The 25,331-nt window shown below is 31.6% G+C and overlaps 3 protein-coding genes across 6 annotated transcripts; 2 read left to right on the forward strand and 1 right to left on the reverse strand.

Annotated features, from left to right (window-relative positions):
- The first annotated feature begins 716 nt into the window (after positions 1-716).
- LOC8265552 (protein arginine N-methyltransferase 1.6) lies at positions 717-7,000 on the forward strand. 4 transcript variants are annotated; one of them, XR_001535950.3, is made up of 14 exons: positions 717-1,233; positions 1,314-1,533; positions 1,613-1,738; positions 2,417-2,581; positions 2,663-2,781; positions 2,860-2,939; positions 4,034-4,299; positions 4,369-4,602; positions 5,109-5,182; positions 5,299-5,392; positions 5,479-5,628; positions 5,723-5,797; positions 6,222-6,497; positions 6,569-6,807. XR_001535950.3 is itself a non-coding variant. In XM_025159079.2 (14 exons), the coding sequence occupies exons 1-14, from the start codon at positions 902-904 to the stop codon at positions 6,714-6,716; spliced, it is 2,181 nt and encodes a 726-aa protein (XP_025014847.1). In that variant the 5' UTR covers positions 718-901; the 3' UTR covers positions 6,717-7,000. The 4 variants fall into 4 exon arrangements, 3 of the variants coding, with proteins under 3 accessions (XP_025014847.1, XP_048229851.1, XP_002528925.2); XM_025159079.2 differs by having other exon boundaries at positions 718-1,233; positions 5,479-5,622; positions 6,222-6,318; positions 6,562-7,000; XM_002528879.4 differs by having other exon boundaries at positions 719-1,233; positions 6,222-6,318; positions 6,562-7,000.
- Positions 7,001-7,316: 316 nt separating this feature from the next.
- On the reverse strand, positions 7,317-14,733 carry LOC8265551 (chaperone protein dnaJ 13). Its single transcript, XM_002528878.4, has 13 exons — positions 14,300-14,733; positions 13,287-13,573; positions 12,927-13,124; positions 12,719-12,833; positions 12,358-12,444; positions 11,916-12,004; positions 11,379-11,463; positions 10,412-10,465; positions 9,919-9,999; positions 9,330-9,407; positions 8,552-8,791; positions 7,692-7,799; positions 7,317-7,604 (listed from the first exon to the last, which is right to left on the reverse strand). The coding sequence occupies exons 1-13, from the start codon at positions 14,447-14,449 to the stop codon at positions 7,548-7,550; spliced, it is 1,629 nt and encodes a 542-aa protein (XP_002528924.1). The 5' UTR covers positions 14,450-14,733; the 3' UTR covers positions 7,317-7,547.
- A 4,925-nt stretch (positions 14,734-19,658) lies between these two features.
- Positions 19,659-20,503, forward strand: LOC8265550. The gene has a single exon (XM_002528877.4). The coding sequence runs from the start codon at positions 19,841-19,843 to the stop codon at positions 20,216-20,218; it is 378 nt and encodes a 125-aa protein (XP_002528923.1). The 5' UTR covers positions 19,659-19,840; the 3' UTR covers positions 20,219-20,503.
- The last annotated feature ends 4,828 nt before the right edge of the window (positions 20,504-25,331 follow it).

Consider the following 25,331-nt stretch of genomic DNA (forward strand, 5'->3'; position numbering starts at 1 on the left):
AGTTCAAATGTATAAAATATATAAATTTCATTTGCAAATCAAAAGAATATAGATTATGAATGAAATAAAAATTAATTTAAAATTAATTATAATTAAATTAAATTTCAACAGAAAAAGTAAAATAGGTTATGAAGCAATTGGCCCGAGAAGGCCGGTCACCCTGAAGGAGGAGAAAGGGTGGGCTTTATTATGCTGCCTTTGAAGGGGACCGTAAGGTTATCAGTGATATGGTACATGGCTCGAAAATCATTGTTCAGAAAGTTGCAGCCGTTGTGGAGGACATCATATGATAGATGATTTGAGCAAGCTTTTCACTTTTTGTTGTTTTAATTTCATTCCTAGATGTAGCCGACAAAAGATCCCCTAATTGTTTGGTACTTTCAAACCTCTCAGCTAGCCAGGGAGCGTTGGCTGCAAGAGAATTGGCTCTTGTATTATTTGGCTTTATTGAATACCACTGTCTCATAGCTAGTTTACAACTGTAACACCAATTCTAAAGCTAATTGAAGTAAAATCTTATCTGAGTGCTTCTATCCTCGATAAATTGTTTCTTAAAAATCCGAATTCAAGATTTTGAGTTGCTTAGTGTAAGTCATTTTGTGGTGACTAATGACCTAATTGAATCCAATCAGTTCAGTCAGTGTTTCTTTTTTTTCGAGAAATAATTGTATACATAAAAGAACATGGGAATGTTATGCATGTCCGTCCCAAACTAATCCTTGAACCCTCCAAAACGACAGGTAAATATTTCACATAGAAACGACATCTAAACTTTTCCTTAATTCGCTAAACAACAGAGACTTATTTTCCCTATATAAAATATCGAAATCACAATCGCGGCTACGCCGTCGTTCACCGTTACACAATCCCTCACCGCCAAAACAGCCACCACTTCACTTGCATGAATTCTCTAATCTCCAAAACCCTAAAACAACACCTCGCTCGACTCAGTCTTCTGTCACAAAACTCACTCTCCTCCACACTAACCCGAACCATGAGCACCGAGTCAATACGAAAACAAATGTTCCAACTCAAACTCGACCCGCTCACTGGTAAGTCAGAATGGATTATCATTACAGAAAACGAAGAAGAAGAAACCTTTGGAAATCCGAACAGAAATCTCTTAGCTACGACGTCGTATTTAGACATGCTCAATGACTCTGCAAGAAACAGAGCATTTCGTGAGGCAATCGACAAAGTTATAACAAAACCTTGTCACGTGCTGGATATCGGGTATCAATTGACTAATATTGTAATGCAATTATTAACGAATTAACGATATTTTTTATATATAAGTTAAAATGAAATTGCAGTGCTGGAACTGGATTGCTATCGATGATGGCTGCACGTGCAATGCGGTCCGGTGAAGAGTCAAGGGGAACAGTAACAGCATGCGAATCGTACCTTCCAATGGTAAAAATGATGCGAAAAGTGTTGCACGTAAATGGAATGGGAAGGACCATAAATGTGTTCAATAAGCGATCTGACGAGCTTAAAGTCGGTGTGGATATTCCTTCTCGTGCTGATGTTCTGGTGAGTTCGAGCAGTGTTCTATTTGTTTTTTTTTTTCTTTTCTGTTTTGGTTAATTCAAAAGAACTGTTCTAATTGCAGGTTAGTGAGATATTAGACTCAGAGTTATTGGGTGAAGGATTAATACCATCTCTGCAACATGCACATGACATGCTACTTGTGGATAATCCATTAACTGTACCATATCGTGCAACAACTTACGGCCAGGTGTGTATTATACATTTGAAACCTCAACCAGAACTGTCAACTTTTACCAAAATGAGGATTTGTATCAAAAAAATTTCTTTTATCTAATTTGAACATTCAGTGAATTTGTGCTTATGCTATATCTCTCTCTGTGTCTATGTGTATATATATTCTGCATTTGAAACTTGGTTGATGTTAACTATTTATGAGTGAAAGTCAGTGTTTAGCATTTGTGAGTATGAGAAGTTGATTGTGTGCTACCACATAAGGAATTAATAAATTATTCTGGAGCTTTAGTGGAAACTTGAGATCTGGTCAAGTGAAATATAATTGGTAGATACTCTATAAAGAAGGATGTAAAAATTTTAGTCGAACAACTTGAAGTTAATAAGCCTGCATTCCTCCAATTGCTGCTGAGGAGGTTTAGAAAAATCAGCATGCTTCCGATTGGAAATAGACTTCTGAAATTAGATATGCTTCTATTATTCTGGTATAATCTGTCTTTCTAGGTTGGTCACCTACATTTATCTTTCTTGTTGTGGCTTAAAGAAATTTTCTGTTTGCTTTGTTTATCTTTTATTAATCCCTGGAATTATTGTTCAATTGAGTATTCTCTTGGTTGAAAGGGGATTTCTAGTCATTGAAAAGCTCACTGTATTTGCATTATTTTTAATTTTGCAAAATTCTCCTTTTCCCTAGCTGGTTGAAAGTACATTCCTCTGGAAGCTGCATGATTTATATGATAATGAAGCAAAAGCATCGGACAACATTCGTCTTGTTCCCACCGGCTTGGATACTATTTTACGTGTCAAATTGCAGCAGAACCCGATGAATTGTGATGCAATCTCAAAAGAAATAAAACTGGTAATGACAATAATGATTTTTCTATGGAGTTCTTGGAGAATACAAGTGATTTAGTTTCCACTCAATTTAGGATTCATCCAGCTGTCAGAACCCTTCAAAATTTTTGAATTTGACTTCTGGAAACGCCCAGATAGCCATGGGGAAACTGAGGTGCTCATAAAGGCCACAAATGATGGTACAGTTCATGCTGTAATCTCATGGTAAATTTCTTTGAGCTGTTCATATGAGTTTTTTTTTTTGAGTGATGGTGATAATATATTTTGTTCATTCGTGTCCAGGTGGATGCTTCAGCTTGATTGTGAAGGGACAATATTTTATTCCACCGCTCCTAAATGGATAGGTTCACCAACAAACATAGGTGAGTAAAATATGCCATTCATTTTGTCAACATTTCCTCTTTTTCTTTTTCACCCTAATTTCAGTCTCTTGCAACAATGAAGAAGGATTTGAAGGACTGAAAGAAATTGGGTTATCGTGACAAGTTGATGTAGGACAGATTTAGATTTAGATAATCTGTTCTACATTGATATTTGCAGAAGATAAAGGTTCTAAGATTGAATTCCAGGTCTGATTTGTCAGAAATTCAGATCTGAAACAGAGGAATAGGAAAGAAAAGATAAGAAAACTTTTAAGAGTCAACACTCGGAAGGTTTAGGAGTCACACCTAAAGTAAATTGAAAAACACAATTTTAGTGTAGCAATTTGCAGGAAGTCTTTGTTTATTGAATCTGAAAACTGAATAATATTTGCTATAATCCTAGATATTTATAGAAGTAACTAATCTTAAACCTAAAGACTTTTAGAATTCCAATCCTTGAAAGTATTTTCTAAATAAACACTTCATCAAAAATCCAATAAGGAGTTAGAGCAAGACTCAACAATAATTAATAAAATTAAAGACTTCTAAAGACGTTGAGATAACTTATTCCTAACTTATTAAGAAACCGGGACCTCTGCAGCAACCAGAAATCAGATTTCTTAAACCTAATAAAGTTCCTGATCAGTCTTCCATCACCCCCCATGTTTGAGAATTTGAACCATGTTTAGCACATTGTATGTAAACATGTTGCCAGCGTGTCCTGTCACAAGTGCTTTCGTGCACTGTTCCTTTATGTTGCATTCAGATAGGCCTTCAAGAATGTGCCGAAATAATTTTATAATTTAACGAACAGGATAAGTGTTCCACTTAATAAGTACCATATATTGAGTTTCCGTACAATTAACATTGTCAGGACATAATTAAGTAAATATATAGCTTATAACACTTGCATTAGAAGTTGAATATTTATGGTACGGTTAACTTTTTTTTTGCTTTCAATACATGCATATCAGGATCCTACCAAAGAAATTTAATGGAATTGGTGCATGTTAAATAGCAACCATTTTATCGAGTTTCTTTCTGAATTCCTGATTCATTTTTATGCAACTAATGAAGTTGTTATGCTTAACTAGGTACTTCTAATTGGTGTGACCATTGGAAACAGTGCACGTGGTTCCTTCCAGGGAAGGGCATACAAGTAGGCAAGGGTGAGCAGTTGCTTTTGCATGCCACACATACTGATACTAATGTCTTCTATAATATTGAAATCCAAGATACTGAGGTGAGGCAGCATAATTTTACTGCCGGGGATTTTCATCTTATATTACCTCCTGAAAGACTTGCAATTTATGGAGACAGTGAATGGAGGTCATCCATGTTAACAGCGCTAAGAAATGCTGTAAGATCTCTCTTTCTCTCTGTATGTTCACTTTCTGCATCCTTATTTTTAATGAGTTGCATTTTGCAGTTGCAGGAAAAAGTACAGCCACTATGCATTGTTGCAGATGATAGTCTCTTTGCAACACTAGCTCTTGCACATCTTTCAAAAACAGCACATGTTATATCATTGTTCCCTGGGTTGCGGGAGAAGGGTTCCCAATATCTGCAGACAGTCGCTGATGCAAATGATTTCAAAACAGATCGTGTAAACGTATTTCTAAATAACAAATGCTTGACTCTGCAAGATACTAATCAAAAGAAGGTACAGCTTGCATACTAAAAAGACACGCTTTAGAAAGGTTGTAACAGCTCGTAATCTATTCCATGCCTGGGGGGAAGGCAAGTTAAAGCGATAAACATGCTATTATTTTAATTGTTTAAATTGTAATAAAATTTATTCTTTATCGAGCTTCAAAATCAGGTAGCCTTCTTGCCTCTTGAAATCTCTCAAGTGAACTCATAGCTGATTTGTCCTTGTGGAAGTCCGCGACCTTATTCTTGCAGTATTGCAAATATCTTCTTAGTACTTTTTATTATTTTAATTGTTTAAATTGTAATAAAATTTAAACTTTATCGAGCTTCAAAATCAGGTAGCCTTCTTGCCTCTTGAAATCTCTCAAGTGAACTCATAGCTGATTTGTCCTTGTGGGAGTCCGCGACCTTATTCTTGCAGTATTACAAATATCTTTTTAGTACTTCTAAAAGTAAAATACATTACTTCCATCTGTATCGGACAAACAAAATTGATTTAGGGAAGTGTGCTTGCAGGTTGATCTATTGATTGGAGAACCATACTATTACGGGAATGATGGAATGCTTCCTTGGCAGTACCTGCGGTTTTGGTATAAACTAGTGTGCATTGCTCATGGATAGGCTCGATACATGTATTATCTATACATATTGGTTCATTCAGGCATGACAATTCATAAATGTTTTTCTGTTCATGGTTGATTTTTAGGAAGACAAGGACTATGCTGGACTCTATCCTCTCCAATGACATCTTAATAATGCCCTGTAAAGCAAGACTGAAGGCCTGTGCCATGTCTCTACCGGTTAGGGAAAATTGCTTGTTATTTTATTAGTTTGTAGTTATACAGTACTTTGACCAGTACTGGAATTTGTATTTGAAACCCTGTAGGATTTATGGAATAGCCGCTGCTCCTTGAGCAAGATCGAAGGCTTTGATCATTCAGTTGTAAATACCACGATAGGGGCATGTGGTGATGTGTCTCCACCACATGAGGGTCCACTTGTACCTGTTTTTCTCTGGCAAAGTGGGGAGGTTAAAGTAATTAATTGCCTAATAGTTGCTTTTTATTAAAAGATGATATTATGAATGCCACTTATATTCTGTTACTGATACAAATACTTTGGACTTTTAGGAACTTAGTGAGAGGTTCACTGTCATGGAATTCGAATTCTCAAAACTAATAAGTCCGTGTTATGGAAAAATTCAGGTATTAAATTTATACCTTTTTCTGCAGTAATATTGATCTTGAATTAAACTTAATCTAGCAATCAAATGCTTGAGAAATATTCCTGGGTTTTAAATTGATGCTTGGTTTAATGTTACAAATGAAATTGTGTTCTGTACAGAAATCATTCACTTTTATAGTTCTTGTTGTAATGTGGGCTTCAAGTATTTGATGAGAAGCAATGAAGTATGGATGAAGTACCTTTGTCATGCTGTTTTCTTCTTTTTTCTCTTTTCTGTAAAATTTGTTATTATAAATCTTTCTCTGTGAGATTCAAATAGCTGTTGATTGGTATTATCAAACAAAATAGAGTCTAATCTATGCTAGAAAAAGGACGCAGGGGATGCCTATGGTTCAATTATGTTCTTATCATGCTCAATTTATACTAAAAAGAGTTTTCTTATAGGTCAAATTTACTGAACCTGGGATGTGCCATGGATTTGCTCTATGGATTGACTGGGTGATGGATGCAAAACATTCTGTTGTGTTATCTGCTGGGCCAGGTAAGATCTTTTATTCTTTGCAGTAATCAGTCCTGCTGAAGCCTGGTGCATCTCTCATTGCTGCTTTACCTCATTTGCGCACCTTCAATTTTCTGCAACCGTGCTTTGCGGTCCCGACACATTTGTTTGGGGAATGCAACCTTTTGTGAAGAATTCAAACAAAATTTAACTACTCATGGGTATTCTCTAATAACTTCCCCTCTTGTTTTTTTCTCATCAATCATCATGCTGGACTGTCTTCAGATCACAGATACTGGAAGCAAGGAGTGAAACTTCTGGCACATCCAGTGCTGGTTGCAGGCCCCGAATCAACTGGAGGTGACTGTTGTTCCGCAGTAATAGAAGCTTCTTTTGATGCTTCAAATGGCGAGCTGACAATTAACCACGCGTTCTCATAAGAATTGTTACTTCAAAAGGTCCTTAGAGATCAAGGAGCTAGTTTTTGTATTCGCAGAATGTGTGCAATCTCACTTGAATGTCTTGCGTGTCTTTGTTACCAACATGCAGTGCTTGTGCTTTGGAGGCATATAACGGCCTTCCTTTTCTGCCGTTTAATCCTTTTCTACAATTTTATCTCATTCCGGTAGTTGACGAAATTTTCCCACAACCAGTTTTCAGAGTGCAACTTTATGATCCTTAAGATCAAAATGGAAATTAGAATTACTAAAAGTAGATTACTATATTTACCCGAGTTTTATATGGCAATGAGGAAATGATGCCTTATCATTGTTCAATCCCATGCATACTTATCATTGTTCAATCCCATGCATGCTAATGGACGTTCACTTTTACATATTATTCTTTATTAGGTCGCCTGCGGATAGAATCATGATTAGCATGAATAGTCAGTGGAATTTCCCGTCTAAAAGTATATAAAAAAAAATGATTGAATTTCTGGATTTTTATCCAATTGCCCAGTAGAAAGACAGCGACCAACAAAAATTGAAATCAGCAGTGGGAGCAGTAAATCATAAGAAAAAGATTTAATAACTCTCAAATGGAAAAAGTAAAGAAATATAAAATTTTATTAGAAAATGTTACACGAGAAAAATCATATTGGTGCCCTTATTTAGACATGCAAAAGAAGATCATGTAACCAGAATGATGGGAAAAGGAAGTCATTTGCGTTGCAAGTTACCTCAGAAGGTAAAACAAAATTGCAAGAGGTAACCAGCGTCTAAATTATAGCAAGTAGCTGTTTAAAAGAGAAATAAAAATAAAAAATAATTTCAGACTCTATGTGCTTCTTGGGGTATTGACAGCTCTGCATAGTCATCCACTGTGACCTGTCCCAAATTAGCCAAGGAAAACAATTATTTATTAAGAAGGGTTTTAAAGAAGAAGAAGAAGAAGAAGAAGAAGAATTCTAGTACCTCGAATGCTCGGCCACCACAAGTGTACTCAACATATAACTGCTTAGTTTCTCCAGGACAAGGATCACAAAAGCCCATAATGCCCGATTTCTTTACACCCTCGTGAAGCTGCATGCCACATTTTGAAAACCAAACTTAAAAACAATTAACTGTGGACGAATCCTGAGACCATATATTGCAAGGAACCAGAGACATAATATATACAATAGTTCTAGCTAATTCATCGGCCTTATATTGAACAAAGTGAATTAACATAAATTTCTGGAAGAGGCAGGGAAGTTCAAACGCAACCCTGACTGCCAAACAAATTATCTTTCAGGTACTCAATAACTATAAGAACTAGCAATTTTTTGAACATGACAGATACATAAACGCTGTGCCTGCAGGCTTCATGCATTAGATGAGTTCTCAAGCATTTCATACAGCATCAACTGCATGTCTGCATCAATACCCACATTAGTTGCTCAGATGACGCATTAAAAGAGTAAAACCAGCCTTTCACTAGTGTGCCTGCCTTTGCCTTCTAGTAATCAATAACATTAATTAGTCAAATAAGCAATTTCTGTTCTTAAGGTTGAAGCATTACTTGCCACAGTTGCAAAAAAGGATCCATCAGCACCATACATTTCTATAAATACAGCATGAAACCAAGTAGAATTAAGAAAAAGAAAAGTATCTGTTTAGCTGATTCCAACTAAATTCCAATTAAGGTTTAGTTGAGTTGCTGAGCTTTTTCTAGTTCGTTTTTATTTATTTATTTATTCATTTATGAATCGTTCAAACAAGATAAATTGAATACGTATTTGACTGCCACATGCTCAAGGAGGATAAAAAGAAAATATGAATTATTAGAAACATACCTTCAATCGTCCAGAATCATTAACCAGGAAATTAAGAGGTATGGTAACATCAATTACTTCTGAAACTAATTCACCATTTACTTCTGTTGATTCTGCTCTTCTCTTTAGAGCTTTAAGACTTCCATATAATGCTTTCGTAATAATCAGTCCATTTGTCTCTACTTGCTTATTTCTTTTCCTATTGGCAACATTTTGTAACAATTGCTGAGCTTTTTCTGCCCCTGTCCTCGCCTCTTGGACCTATAGGAATTCAGATACATTTTTCACAAGTACTGAACAAGGCTGAGTATAAAAGCATATCAAGGCGCTTCTCAAAATCAGTACAAAGTACATATGACTTAGAGATTCAAATACATTTTTCACTAGTACCGAACAAGACTAAGTAGAAAAGCAAATCAAGGCACTTCTCCAGGCCACCAAAATTAATGGGATACTTGACATGCTCAGACTTTCAGAAGTTTTACTAAATTGGAATCATGCCCAACCAACCATATTAACCAGAACTTTTCTGAAAATACTATTGAGTCCACATTTCCAGCATTACAAGATCTGATTGTAAGATTCTGCTCCTACCATTGGTTCAACATAAATCACTTTCTCATGCATGGCTAATCCATGAAACGTTTGTTCTCAATATGCATGGACATAAAAATAGGGTGGCATACAAGAAAAAACCCATCAATGGAATATCTGATTATTTTGGTAATCAGCACCAAAAGTAGGTCTTGCAACAAAGCAAGCATAAACCAAAACATCTGTGTGCATATGTAATTGATACCTGGGCGGAAGTTTTCACATTATTCTCCAAAGCCTTTTGCTTTTCCCTTCGAAGATAGTAAGGTTTGAAGATCAATTTCTGCAGGCATACACAATGAAAAGGATATAAATCAAAAACTGCAAAAACAGCAATGTATAGTCAAACAATTACAGCAACTTGAAAGACTACTTTAACAAACACTTCCAAATTTAAAGTTTGATTTGTTTGTCGTGCAATGAATAAGAACTGCACCAAAATTAACAGGAGCAAAAAGACCATTGGTGATATGTAAATTTATATCTGACTTTGGCATCCAAGGTTGATATCCCAAATCAGAAGAGAAGTAGGAGAACTTATGGCAGGCTGCAGAGGACCCTATTGTGCAAAGCAAAGCCTATTGGGGATCCAAAAGGAAAGGAAAAAGAGAAGCCCAAGGGTCAACAGGGGATACATCAAAACAATTTCTTTTTAAAAAAAAAGGGGTTCTATCTCAGTTGACATCCTTTCAATAATCCCGGCTTATTCGAAATGGAATTGAAGTTAAACAAGAGTCATATAACCAAGTTGTCTAGTACACAAGGGAACAACATGAGTGAAGCATCTGTATAACCTTGAGTATAAAGTAGAGTGATGTTGGAACTAAGAACGCTCCGGTTGCAAATGCCAGATTTAAATTCCTCGACAGCAATACCTGCAGATGATAATACATCAGCAACAGGGAGAGAGAAAAGGCGTAATACTTAGTAGGAACTAGCCCTATTTTATCTTCTTCCAAATAGCAAAACACCAAAAAAGGTACAAATATAAATATTTAATAACTGTTTTTTTTTTGTGTGGCTTTCCACTACCAGGGGGAGCAGAAACAACCATCAAACTTTCTAATCAACTAATAAAGCATCCCAGTTGCTTCACTTTTTTTGCATTAAGCATATGATTATCAAATTTCCAATTCAGTTACCATTACATTTCTATGTCTAACAGCATAAGCACTTAATAGGTAAAACTTCTACCAGCAAGAACTCCTACCATTCCAATTACACACCATGGACAAAAATGTCAACCAAATATGCCATGTCAAGTTAAAGTAAATGAAATTTACTCACAGGAATAATTAACTTTTGTCCACCACGATGTAATTCAAATTTCCAAAATATACCCTGCAACCAAATGAAGAATATAAAAGTTTACATATATGCAAAAGCAGGATCAACATGGTTGACAAGCCAACAAATCTATGCTGAGTAACTATCAGCTTTTACTCAGAATATCCTTAAGCTGGCCCTTCATTTATTGGAATGCTAGACAGGATTCAACAACAAAAGACTAGGTTTAGGATTTTCAAAAATGCTACAAATTATTTTGTTTTCCTCTTCCTCTTCCTCTTCCGCTTTAAAAGGCTGAATAACTATGCTAAGTGGCCCAAGATATCCTAAGTAGAAGAAAGTGAAAAAAATTGCCTTGCATTGAGGTGTGTCACGGATTTTAAGACCTATTTTTTCATACAATTGATTTTCTCTAATAGACATTGTTAAACCTAAAACTTAAAAGGTAGGGCAATTTTTCCAAAAGTCAACTCTAGCATCTTTTGTGCAAATGGCATTATCAAATTTTGTGCTATAACACCTTCTCACAAAGTATTAATCAGCATAAATATGTTGTTTACTGCCACCTTCTAGTAATATGAGAAAGCATTAATAAGGAAAAGATAAGTGATAACAACCGATACGAGACAGCACATATAAACCTGGATATTAGTTGATATGTCCAGACCTTAATTCAGGTTCCCTAAAGTGGAATAGCAGTTCTTACAGTTTCTCGTAAGAGAACTATCATAAAGGAGAAAAAGCATAGATTACAACTTAAAGAATAAGTTTTCCTCATAAACTAAGCAACACAAAGTAACAAATGATCAATTAAACGTCCTCCTTTTACCATAGTAAATAGTATTTGAAAACACCTCTAAAATACCCAAAAGCGGAAGCACCAAAGTAGCCAAGAAACCCACCTTGTGCCATTGAACACCAAATACCATAACATAATATCAGATTTCATTTCTTTGTTTTCTGATACCTGAATTCCAACTGTATACAGTATTCTGACAGTGCTAAAATCAGATAATTTTCTTCCACCACCAACTTCCATCTCCAGAGCAGTGCTGTATAGAACAATAAATAGATTTACAATAGAGAATTCTAGCATAACTATATCAATTTAATGCAACTGATTTCCCTACAACTGCTTTGAGTAAAATCATCAGCACTCCCAAACTTCTGTAGATTGTTGAATGTAACTATTTATAACAGTTATAGTATATATGATAATCAAGATTCCAAATTGAGAAAAGCATTCGTCAGTTTTTTACATCAATACTTGATGACTGATGCACATGTATTATGCTCAACAAGCTTTATCAACAAAATATTATATTTTACAGCACATGTTATTTGATTTATAACATTTTAAAGTTATCTATTTCCAAGTCATAACCTAAACCATGACAGATAGAACGTCAGAAAGAAAAGAGAGCACAGACACATAATTAATTCAAATACAATAGTATTAATTACCATCACCCTAACATTATCCCTATAGTTTTTTAGCATATACCTGCCAAATCTGCCTGCAATACGACCATGGGACTTTGATGAAAAGCGATGAGTGTAATGAGCTGATGCTCCAAAAGAACTTGTACCGATCTGTGGTCATCAAACAAAAATTAACAGGGGTAGAAGAAAGGGAGAAGGAAACTTAAACCAGTCTCAAATAAAGGTTTAGTCATGAAGAAGCTCAATTATTGGTAATTTGTTTCACTATACCAGCAACCGGGAGGTATACTCAATATAGTAACATTCACAAAAGCAAATTAAGGATTTAGTAAACAAAAACAATTTTGCACTAAGAAACCAGTTAACATGTAAACTTTTAGGGAAATTCCTGCTTTACTTGTCCATTTGTTAATTTAATTTTCTTTGACCAAAATCTCTCCTAAGATTCTGTAGAATATTTAGGAATAAACTCTTTTCTAGCTTAACAGAAAAAATAGATGTACCTTCAACTCTCCAGCAGCAGACATCTTTTCATCCTTCTTTTGCCATCCAACTGATATAGATGATTCTGGACCTAGCAAAAGCTGTATCTGGTGAAATGAAGGAGAAGAACAAACAGCAAAGATATTAAAAGTTAAAGTATTGCTAAATGTTTTTCAAGCCTATATAAAACTTTATATCTTCATAAAATTTATGTTTATCAGATGTCTTTGATATTTAAAGATTTTCCTCTAGAAAAAATTCAATATTGCATTCAATAATAAGGGTGCCATTTTCTTCATCAAACACTACAACTTATGTGCAAGCTAAAAGAAACAGGAGAAAAATATCAACGGGCCAATTAAAATAAAAATAGCAACATACATTTCCATCTGCTGTTTCTGAGAGTTGCCGGGTCCATGTATTTGAAAGATTGATGGAACCATCTTTCAAAGACTTTGCAATGGTAATTGTTGCTGTCGAGTGTAAAGATAGATTACTGGAAAAGAGAGAGAGAACAAATAAATAAACTGATTGGGTGATAGCAAATATGCCAGATAATCAAATGGACTTTGGAAGTCAAATGCCACACCGCGTAGTTTGTACTCCAATTAGTGCTCGTAGACCAGCTGAGGCCATAAATTCTATAGAAGAAACAGAAGAAAGCTGATGCCTAAGCACAGCACTAGCAGCTGCACCACCAGCAGTTTCTTGAACTTCCAAGTTTCCACCAATAGCAATGGTATTACGTTTCGATAATTGTGAATGAACTTCACTAGACATAGCCATTCTGAAAGAGGAATATCAAAAAAAAAAAAAAAAAAGAGAGAGAGTTCCTAAGAAAATGATAACTTCTGCAGACAATGAAACATTAACATGCCAATGCTAAGTTGGATGAAGTAAAATAAATATCATTTGTTAATCCAAGAAATTCAAGATTAAATTGCTGTACCCTCTCATTATGCCATGACCATCAAGAAACTGAGGCAAAGATATGTTGGCCAAAATTGTTCCAGAAGGTCGAAAATGAGCAGCCATCTTTTCTTGCTCTTTCCTCTTTTTTAATCTTTCAAGTTCTTCCTTTAACTCTTCAGGTTTATTAAGCTTTGGACCAAGTTCCAGACCAGACTTTAATCCTTCCATACCATATATATCATATATTTGCCTTTTAACTTCGTCGGATAATATTTCATATGCCTCACATATCCTTTGAAAATTCTGAGTAGCTATTTCCTTCAACTGAATACCAGCATCAGATAAAAGTAGTAAGAAAGAAATACTAATGATGGAGAGTAGAACCAAAATCGAGAATGTGTTTGGCCAGCCTAAAAGGACAAGAATTCAACTTAGTCAATTCTCGTATCCAAAAAGTGCATTGCTGCTAGAATTTAACTCATTCAACATTAAAAAAAAAAAAAAAAGCGTTCTGAGAGAACTATATTCAACTGAACTTTTATACATGATTTCTTCCAAACAAGGTGGCCTAAATAGTGTGTTTGGGAAATCTAAAAATGCAAAAATTCAACTGAATCCAAATCCATTAGTCAGTACATCAGTTGCTAAATACAATTCTATCAACTAAAAAAAACAGATAACCATCGCAAAAACAAACATGATTTTGCAAGAAATTCAATGCAATTGAACGCTGATATGTGATTAATCCCAAACAAGGCATTAAAAATAAAAAAATGCACTTGGAAAGTCTAGAAAAGAAAGAATTCATTTCAATCCCGTGTTTGGAAAGCACAGGTCAAATCTTTCAACTTTTGAAACAATAAATAAAGCGTTTCGAAAGAAAACAAAAAGAGAGAGAATATTTTTGCGAGAGTTCAATTCAATTAAACTGCAGAAAGAGTCTTTATCCCAAGCAATGCCCAAAAAGAAACTTTAAAGGAAAAAAAATCGGAACTACAATCAATTACTTAAAATCACTGAACTTCGAATTAACATGAAATTTGATCATACATGGAAGTCCTGATACTTGTCAGGATGGTAAACTTGAGCCCAATGCCGGTAAGCTTTTCTAATTTCTTCATCAGTAGCCTCCGGTGAGACTTGAAGCACTGCGTAGAGTTCTCTGTTTGGTGCTCCAGTTTCTTCTTCTTCTTTATTCATCTCTTTATTTTGCTTTGTTTCTGCTACACTTATTTTTTTTTTTTTTTGGGTGACTTTGCAAAGTTCGGTTGAGGTTTTAGGGGTTTTTGGTTGGGAAGGAGTTTTGTGCTTTGTGGTGATGCGGTCCGTTAAGTTTTGCTGCCGGTTCTTGAGTGAGGGCAAGCTAAGCGAAGCTAATTTCTTTCACCTGTTAATGATTTGGATTCTCCAGTAATACGAGGACATGTTATTTTGTTGTCCGGAGGTCTGTAAAATTGGGCTTCGTGTTAATCATCTTTAAATTGGGCCCTTAAGGCTAAAACTCCCAAAGCCCATGAAAATTCACTAGGCCTTTTATTGGACCAAAACACTTAATTAAAGGACCATAGTTCAACTACATAGTTTAATATATATACGATTCAAAATTTTGATTTTATTTGGGGAAAATTACAAGTTTGGTGATTTTAACTTTTCTATTTTTTCTATTTTAATGTCTAAATTATTTTTTTATTTAATTAAATATTTAAATCCTCTAAAAATGTTCAATATTATATCTTTAGTTGACTTTACTGGTTAAAATATTAAATTGACTTAAATATCTTTTTTTAAAAATAATATCATATTTATTTTATTTTTTTTATTCTTATCCATTTTCAGTACTCTTTTTTTTTAATTTTATTCATTTCTCAAAAGATTAAAATAAAAAAATAAATTATTTTATTTTTCTTATTCATTCAAACAAAAACTGAAAAAAGAAATATCATTTATTTATTTTTCTATAAAAGAATATATATTCTTATACCTTAAAACAATAAGAAGAGAAACAAGAAGGTATTAATTGTGCTAAAAAATAATTTTAGAAATAAAAAGATGAGTAAATTTAAGAAAAAAAATTAAAATAATTTAATTTGATATTTTTAGTGCTAAAAAAAGATTTGATAGAAAATAGAAAAAATTAAAAATTAAGAAAAAGAAGTAATAAAAAATTAAATAAAATTAAATAAGGATGAATAATGATATTTAAGTCATTTCATGTATAAAATGAGTTACATTATTACTTTAATATGTAAAACTTGTAAGAGACACCACAATATATATAAATTAGCACATTCAGACACTTAATTAAAAAAAAATACTTCAAACACTAAAATAAAAAAATATTGAAAAATTAAGACACTAAATTTATAATTCTCCCTTTTGTTTATATAGTTACGGAGTTGAAAGACTTTATATATACAATTTCTCTTAAAACTATATTATTACATTCTTTTTAGTATTATTTTTCTTGATAAAGTTATGATGATATAATTTTCATCTCTCATCTCTATCTATCTTTTATTATCGTAACATTTAAATGACTATTATAAACATAAAACTGCTATTTTTTTGTCACGCTTGCATTACTTCATCTAGTTTTAATTTTTAAATTTATCTTTATGCATTTTTAGTTGCATTTTGGTATATTGTTAATATAAATTTGATATTCTTTTGAGTAAATAATATCATTTTGATATTGCTTCTTCATTGACAAACATATGATAATATCATTTTTATTTTTCATCCTAATTCAATGCTTAATTATCATCAGAATGTTGGTTGATATAAATACATGCGATGTCATTCTATTATAGAAACCAAATATAAAGAAAAAAAAATAAAATAATAAACCTTAAAATAACAAATTCATCTCGCTTGACTAGTTTGATAATAATATATTATTTAAAAATTAAATGATATTCTTTCAGCATCTTTTTATATACTTTTAGTGTCATTTCATGATGAAGTTTTAAAAAATAAAAAACTGTATAAATAAAAGAAATTATAAACAATTTTAAAAAATTGTATAAACAAAATTTTAAGAAAAAAGGTACAAATAAAATTTTGTAAAAGAAATGATGGACCTTGAATTTTTCTTAGAATATCTTTATAAAAAAAGTTAGTTAATAGCTAAGTTTTTGTATTTCATTAATTGCTTAAGATTATTGTCAAAAATTAGAAAAAAATAAAAAATATATATTAGCACGCATTATTATTATCCTGATATGATAGATGTATTTGTTTTATATTTTTATTTAAATTAGGCTAATTTAATTAAAATAGGAAATGTATAATTGTGTGGATTATAATATTATAATTGGTCATCTAAGTTTTTGAATTCTTATGAAATATTTTTTTAAATCTATTTAATAATAATAATATTTCATCCGTTCTGCTCCAAAAGTGGTTTTCGATAGACTTTTCTTTCTATATGTTAAGAGGAGCAGTTGATTTCAACTTTTTATTCCAATAGCTCACAGGCTCTAATATGAATGCAATAGATAGAAGATCATAATAGGTGAATTACAATACAAATGCTATGATTATACTAACTACTGCTCTGACCTGGCCATTGAAGTCAGTTTTAAGGGTGTCCAAATAAAGCTTTAGAATTTGCTCCAGGTTTTATCTTCCTGCTTTTGCAAATCTAAAGCTGCATTTTAAATAATGAAGAATGCGTAAATTAAGTAATAATAGTCTCTTTTAGCTTAGTTAAAGTTTTGAATTCGAATTTTAAATATGAATATAGTATTTTACTATCCGTAAAAATCTTACTTGACACGCTCTAAATTAACTCTAGATATAATAAAAAATTACACCTAAATTTTGGTGTTACTTGCTTATTTAGAGTTATCTTTAAAGCTTAATATTATTTGTATTTCAAAAGGGTGTATACCAAAATAGGCTCCCTGAGGGGTTATTCCAACCCTAGTGTAGAATTATGAATCTTCCCCCTCCTTTGCAGGATTGAACCCATTTATAGTCTATTTTTACTTTCTATGCAATTTGATTCAGTTAAATTATCCATTCTAAAGCCATAATTTATATTCTATGATTTTTCTATTGATATCTATTTGATTAAATTAAATTACGCTACCAGTGTCTTTTAGCCTTGTTGGGACCTTCATTGATGACATTCCGACAACAGAAGAAACAATATTGGACTCAAATTATTATGTAAATTTGTATAATACCTACCAAGACACATACTTAATCAATACACACTTCGTTTTGTGTTCTTTTAGTTATAAATAAAGTAAAAATTCAAATTGAGTTGCTAATTTATTGGAGAGATTCTTAGTTAAATTTGGTGTATACATCACAACTGATAGAACATCATTTGATATCTAAACATGAATTTTCCTTTAAGATATGTTCAGGCCTAGCACTGGATAATTAAATCATCATATTCCTTTTTCCCTTAAAAGAAAAGCATATGCTTACAAAGTTCTTGTTGCCCTTCAATATGCTTTATATTTCAATGAGCAGAGAATTTCAATAATAATGAGGAGAAAAACCAGCTTATACTTTTTAATACAAGATGATGAAAAAATCCCTTGCTAAAAGACTAAGCAACAAAAGTTATTGCACAAATCACAAACCTCTAGCAAAGAAAACAAAAAAATAAATTGAAGACGATAGCAAAAGAAGAACATGGACATGAAGCAGAAAACTGTTACCAGAAAAATGAGCAGCAGATGAATAATGAGCACAAGAACAAAAGCAGCAGCAACTCAGCACTCAACAGCGGAAGAACACGACAGCAAGCAAGCAGCAAACGACACAGAAAAACCAATTATTTGTATGCAACCATATAAAGACTTTATTTTAAATGAACATTATTGTCATGTCCTCAAATGATGCATAATTCAGTAGAGCAGAGCAGTGCAGGCATAGAATTATTATTGTTCAATCAAAAAGCCAAATTGGGTCAATGTTAATATTAAAATTTGAGTAGCAGATGCAGGATTGTCCTTTTATTTGTCTGCTAATACTAATACTACTGCTGCTTCTCTTTTTTCAACTAGTCATTAAGAGATTTCTCATTTCCCCCCCATGCAATAGCTCTTATATTTTTACTTGTTCCTATTTATGAAAATCAGTCACCACATTTTTATTTTTATTTTACGAAATGGCAACATAGATGTTTCTTTTATGGTCCTCCAATGGCAATGATGATTATAGGGATTTGTATAACCTATGCTACGTTTGCAAATGTAATTGTGTGATGCTTGGAGACAAAAACCACCCACATATGTACGTACCTTGGAAATTTCCTTGCAACTTCCTGCTAGGCCCTACCATATCATTCTTTCTGCTTCTTCTATCAATTTGTCAATTGATCGGTTAAACAAAGATAACAACAATTTGATTCTTTTTTTATTGTTCTTACAAATTCTGTTTCATGTTGTTTACTGGTTTCTTTTTCTCTTTTGGATGACTAATATACCCATTCTACTGACTTTTTTTTTTCCTTTTTTCTCTATAATATATGCAATGTAGAAAATAAAAGAAGCAATTTATAAATAAGAATGGTCTTTTTTTTATGTGATTAAATAGTTTTCCATGATTAGCACTTGGTAATAGAGTTGAGAATGACAACGAAAGGACAGGTTATAACCAAATCGATGTTGTGTTTTGGGCACATATGTCTATGGTTTTAGAAACCATATTGCTTAATCTTGTGATAAATTGTATTGGCATATATATGTTTTTTAAGTGGATTGGTACATTCAGGTACCGTCCAACAGTACTATAACTAAAACCAAATATATTATTTTAGGCTACATAATTAAGAAGAAAAAATTAAAAAATGAAACATTACTTTTTGATTTGATGGTCAGGTATTTAGTATTGAAAGTTGAAGTTTGGAATTTAAGTTTTCTCCTCTTCAATTGTGGTGTGTTAATTTAGTCTACGACACATTAACATACTAATATGCTAATCATATTTATTTTAAAAAAATTAAAATGTATAAAGTATAATATCTTATTGTATACATTATTTTCTAATCTATATATAATGTAAATGTATATGTAATAAAAAATATATAAAACACATACATTTACTTTTAAAAAATTAAAAAGTTCAAACTATAATATATGTGAATATCTGTGAATTGTGAATTATTATATGTTATTTTACAAAATTGTTATATGTTATTTAATAATTTATAATATATATGTATATAATAAAAAGTATTTAACGGTATCAATTAATATGAGGTGGTAGATAATCTACTAAAAAATTTGTCTATGTTTTATCTATTTATAATCCATTCCCGCCAATCTAATTAGGCAATTCTCAATTGCCTAGCAAATTATAAATTTTAGAAGGAGGGCAGAACTGTAATTCAAGCTAACACTACAGGGATAAATCATGAAATCAAAATTCTTAAAAACAAGAATAATTTACAAATAGACAACTTAAAACTGTTGCATTTGAAAAAGAAAAACATTGTGGATCCTCCTCCTCCTCCTCCTTCTTCTTCTTGATCCTCTCAAATCTCAAGTACCTCCACGTCTGTTCCTTTAGCTACCAAACAACTATAACCCCAAAAGCGAATCTTCTCCTCCACTTTCCTTTTACACACTCATGGGGTTACCTGTGGTGGCGCTATGTGCCAAATTCAAATTCTTATCGTTATCTTCTCACAATGTTGTTGTGTCGCCATTACTTGCTTCTTTTCTTTGCCCTTTTTTGGTAAAACTAGCCTGCAGTCTGAGGCTAGTTCGTCGTGCTAGCTCTGATGTGATCTATGCATCACGGCTATTCACTTTTCAACTGGGTCGAATCGCGTTTGATGTTAGTGGCGGTACTGGTAACAATCAACAAGAAGCTGTTCTTGGTCTTGGCAATAGATGGGGAAGAGCTGTAAGGCTGATTTGCCAAAGAATAACTCTTGCAATAAGGTCACCTGCTACTACTCATGATGATGATAGCTTTCATGCTCTCTCTATGTTTTCTCTTTAAGGCCAGAAAGTGAGATTTGCAATGCTAATTATTGCCTCCCCCTTTTTTTGTTTCTCTTAATTTACTGTTGATTTTTTAAAAGTATTTCCATTGGTTGCACTTAAACAGTGCATATGGATCCGTCTGAAAATATCTAAACAGAAAAAAGGAAAAAAAGGGATTAATCGTGTCCTATGATCCTACCATATGGGTGTTTTGAATTTTCTTGTTTTACATGTTTGCACATTCGTACAGTTGAATATTAATTGCTATATATGAAATAGCTTTCGCTGCCATGCTTGGTAATGATCTTCCAAAAGCATTTTTTTATGGGGAGGCTAATTGCATTGAGGTTTATATTTCAACAACTCGTAATGCTATCATTTAATGCTGGGGAAACCAATCAAGAAAAAAAAAACAAAAAAACAGTTTCAAAACATGTATTTCTCTTGATTATTTTTTCTTTCTTTTTTGCCAATTTAACAATTGTAATGTGAATTTTAGTAATGATACTACCTCTTGCACCTTTGTTAAATCAAAACTGACTTTAATTTGTCATTCTACAATATATATGCATATTTGCTTAGTTTATTGAACTCGTGTTAAGAAAGTAGATGCTTTTGAGGGTTTTCTTTTCTCTTTATCCTTTTGGTAAATTATAATATCTTATCCCTGCTTCCCATGTTTGAGATAACAACTTGATTAATATGAATGTTGTTCTACTGGTACTTGGATGGCCTCTAAAGCTGTGAAATTAGGGTTTCAAAAAAAAAAAAGTTAACCATTAATTCTGTTGTAATCACAAATCTAAAGTTTTTGCTTTGATATATTGTTAATTCGTGTTTGATATAGGATGTTAACAAATTTTGCAAAAGAAATTACGAGTGATCTGAAATGCTCAAGCTGGTAAGCTAGCTAGAATTATTCCAGCCAAATTCCCATAAGAAATAACTCCCAATTGTTAAGAATCCAACTTTGTTCAATAATACAAAATATACTTAAAACCTTACAACTCCACCCAATTCTTGTAGGCATTTATTCTCTTATATTCTATGTGGTGTCCTTTTCTATTTAAATCATTGCTTCTTTCTTGTGGGTGTGTGTATATATATACTTCTGATCTTTCAAGGAGTAAACTAATGAAGAAAATGGAGTGGTAGATCCCCACATGGTTATTAATTTGTCAATAATTAGAGCTCAGGTTCATGCAATTCTGAAATGTCTGCCCATTTGCTATTTGCTGTGTATAACTTGTGATGAGCTGAGTGATTGGAAGAATTGAGTCTGGGTTGTGGAAGGAGAGGGAAGTAGGTTTTGTATACGTATTACTGCTGGGTGGTTGGTTTAATTATTTCTTAAAGAACTCTCCACTGATGAATAAAAATATTAAAATTGTATGTCTAAATATATGATAAGTTCCACGAGAACGAGAAAAAAGAAAAAGAAAGTGGCTACCTGTTTCTTCCATTAGCTTTATGTTGGTACGAGATGCCTCCAAGCATATGACTCATTTGAGTATAAATAAAAGATAATGACTACTCACACATCAGTTACAAGAAGTGGAGAATGCTAAAGATATACATAAAGCAAAGTAATCACATTGAAATATTACATTCTTAACACCAGTGGAATTCAAATTCATAAAAGCAACAACAAAATAAGTGAATATAATTATGTACCATCTTGTATTAGTATTTAAAAAAAGATTTATAAAGAATCATGCGTTAAAATTCTTAAATATATAACTGTGATTTTCTTTTTAATATAATATTTTAGCAGCTGTAAAGTCATTTTCGGCACGGTTTAGATTATCCTTACATTTAGATTACCTCTACATGTGTCCCAAAAAAAGATTTACGAAGTTGATGAACTGCAATGAGTTATAGGCTGTGTGGGCCAAGTTTGGAGGAAGTCAATTGAATTACATGGGTTTTCTCATCCCTTTTTGCCCATTGAGAGTCGGGCTCAATTTACGTGCATGTGTTCTAAATTATCTGAGCAATGGCCCTGTTCATTACATGAACTAAGTTTGGACGTAATGAGGCTTGCCCATGCCAGGTTAGGCTCAGTCCCACTATAAATAAATTTGAAAATTTTTACAAGAATGCCTAAAAAATAGAGTTTCCAAACTTTTATATCACAGAATATGAAAATTTATAAAAATACGTTGATGGCCAAAAAAAAATCACTTCTGTACAACATAAACAAAAACATGCATGCACAGCTGAAAAACAATAAATCAAAATATCCAAAAAATCGCAGCAGCTCAATCTAACAAGATTACAATATAAAATCTCTAGAAATTTCGACAATAATTTGCAATAAACAATAGAACGAGAGAATAGAAAGTTTCTTCAACAAATATTCATTAAATTCAATCTAAAAATAGATAATCTAATCTCATCTATCTATCTTTTTTATTTTTTATGATTTTAAAAAAATGCATTAGGATCTTTTAAAACATGTATATTATTTACTTAACTACTTACATGTAGAATAAAATGATTAAAGAATTTAAGTTCTCAGATCTAAAGATAAATAAGTAACTAAAAATTGTCTGCAGAGAACACAAAAAAATTATATATAATGAGTATACGGAGGTATACTATAAGTATATTTTTTGAAATTTTACAAAAATAGATTCAAATTCATGTGTTATCGATATATATCATATAAAGTACTTGTATTGACTATTATATTGATATAAATAAAAAAATAAAGAATAAATCTATAATATATTATAAAAAGTAGTTTAAAATAAAATATAAAATAAGTTTTAAAAGTTATAGTAAAAAGTATATAATGAGTATACAATAAATATATATTAGGAGAAAAAAGTATACAGTAAAAAATATACCATGAGTATATAGAGGCAGATATAAGTATCTATTATGAAATTGTAAAAAAATTAATATTTAAATAATTTTTTATTCATATATATATTGTACAAAATTCATATATTGAGAACTAATGAGTATATACAGGTATACAAAATGTATATAATTACAATAAGCATATAAAACAGATTTAAAAGTAAACAGTAAAAGGTATATAATGAGTATATAACTAGCATATTTCAAGTATATTATACTGTGACTGTTACCGACTATGAAATAATTTTCATATTTTTTCTCATGTACAAACATTGCAACAGTGCTTATTTCTTTTTACCACAATGGATATTGGAAAGAAAATATCACATACATAAATTTTGATGTAAAGGGTATTCTATTACCCAAAGACAATTTTAAAAGTATACAGTAAATAGTATATACTAAGTATATAACGACTTTCTTTCAGCTATATGATATTTTGATCCTCATTGAGTTTTCTCTATTCAGATTTTGGTTTTATTAAGTATATATTGAATTTCTTTTTAGATATTGATGAGCTTTCTTTTTTATTTGATCCCATCAATATTATCTTGTCATATTCTTGATTATGTGAGAATGGAAGAAATGAGACATAAAATAAGAGACAATAATATTATTAGTTATTATTTCTTGAGTGAACTTTGCTATAAAGATGGAAATTAATTAGCTCAAGCATTTTATATATCATTTCTATTCAAGAAAAGTATTAAACGAATTAGAAAATTAAAAATAAATAAATATTTATATTTTTTTATTCATGAGTCATACGCTACCTCTTATAGTGTAATATCGATTTGAAACTTTAAGATATACAGTAAATAATATACATTAAGTATACGAGTATATTTCAGATATATGATAGTGGATTCTTATTGAATTTTTCTCATTATATCTCATGAACTCAGAATTATGAAAATGTAACTATTTTGTTGAATCGAATATTGCAATTTAAATGTTTGACAAAATGCATGTGCAAAAATAACTAAATAATTTTTTTGCTACTGTTATTATTGACCTAAATGAATACAGTAAACATTATATAGTAAGTATATAACAAGTTTATTTCAAATATGTAATACGCTAATTCTTACTGAATTCTCCATTCAAATTTAAATATGGCCATGATTCCTACTAAGTATATTCTAATTATCTTTTATGTACAATATATCAACTAAAAAATCATATGACAATTACATCAAGTTTCTCCTCCAATTCTTCTTTGCCATATCCACCTCCTTAAGCTTACTACATAATTCAAACTCAAAATCATAAATCTTTATTTTTCTTAAATTTTACATAAGAGAATAACATGATCGTAAACCTCTTCCGATGTTCGTAAACTTGTTGTTTAAAAACTATAGTTACATATGATCTTTTCCATTAAAAAAAATCATATATGTATAAAACTAGAAAATACAAAAAAAAACTACAAGTTTAAATTTTTTAAAAATCTAATAAAAACAATCTAACAAGATTTATATTTTACTTCTTTAAAATCTAAAACTTTAATTGTCCTATGCATAGATTAACATGATTTAGCAAGATCATATCACACGAATAGAAAAGAAAACTGGACTTTTTGTCCCAAATTTTAACCAATAATTATAATTGACTAAACAATAGTTTTCAAGCAAACATGAGATAAATTTAAATTATAACAAAAAAATACAATTAGTATATAGTATACTCCGAGTATATTATGAGTAGATAATGAGTATCTACTGCCGTTATCATTATAATAAATAAAATCAAAACAACAACAATAAAACAAAAAAAAATACAGAGCATAATATAAAGTTCATGTCTTAGCATTCATAAGAAATTACCAAAAAATTTCTCTTAGTCTTATTCTCTCATTTTTCTATTTTGTATTCTCTTTACCTTTCAAGATTATAAACTCTCAAAATATACATACACTCTTTTTTTATTGCAATTGTTTTACATTTCATTAAACACTTAGAGTGCATTCATAGATAACACAAATGAAAGCTTTACCACCGGCATCAATATTTTCTTTTCATATTTTTGAAGATTTAATATCAATATTCTTTTTTAAATGAGAATCATCAACAACTTTCTTCTTTTTAATTAGAGAATCTCCATCATGCTTAGTAAGAGCTTTTAAACTTTTTTTTTCTTCAAAATCTTAGCTCTAAATTCTTACTAGTAGTAGAAGAAATTGTGAATTACCCATAACTCCAAAGTCTTTGCCAGTAGTAGAAGAAAAAAAACCTAAATTTCTAAGAATTTGTGAATTAGAT

This window comes from Ricinus communis, chromosome 5 (genome assembly GCF_019578655.1).
Source record: "Ricinus communis isolate WT05 ecotype wild-type chromosome 5, ASM1957865v1, whole genome shotgun sequence".
In the NCBI taxonomy this organism is placed as follows: domain Eukaryota; kingdom Viridiplantae; phylum Streptophyta; class Magnoliopsida; order Malpighiales; family Euphorbiaceae; genus Ricinus; species Ricinus communis.

Excerpts from the sequence above, each read along its gene's own strand:
- LOC8265551 (XM_002528878.4), bottom strand. The coding sequence starts at position 14,449 with ATGAATAAAGAAGAAGAAGAAACTGGAGCACCAAACAGAGAACTCTAC. Across the intron at positions 8,792-9,329 it reads ATGTGAAAACTTCCGCCCAG|GTCCAAGAGGCGAGGACAGG; the intron begins GTATCAATTACA and ends GAATTCCTATAG. Across the intron at positions 7,605-7,691 it reads GTGGTGGCCGAGCATTCGAG|GTCACAGTGGATGACTATGC; the intron begins GTACTAGAATTC and ends AATTTGGGACAG.
- LOC8265552 (XM_002528879.4), top strand. The coding sequence starts at position 902 with ATGAATTCTCTAATCTCCAAAACCCTAAAACAACACCTCGCTCGACTC. Across the intron at positions 1,739-2,416 it reads GTGCAACAACTTACGGCCAG|CTGGTTGAAAGTACATTCCT; the intron begins GTGTGTATTATA and ends CCTTTTCCCTAG. Across the intron at positions 2,782-2,859 it reads GTTCATGCTGTAATCTCATG|GTGGATGCTTCAGCTTGATT; the intron begins GTAAATTTCTTT and ends ATTCGTGTCCAG.
- LOC8265550 (XM_002528877.4), top strand. The coding sequence starts at position 19,841 with ATGGGGTTACCTGTGGTGGCGCTATGTGCCAAATTCAAATTCTTATCG.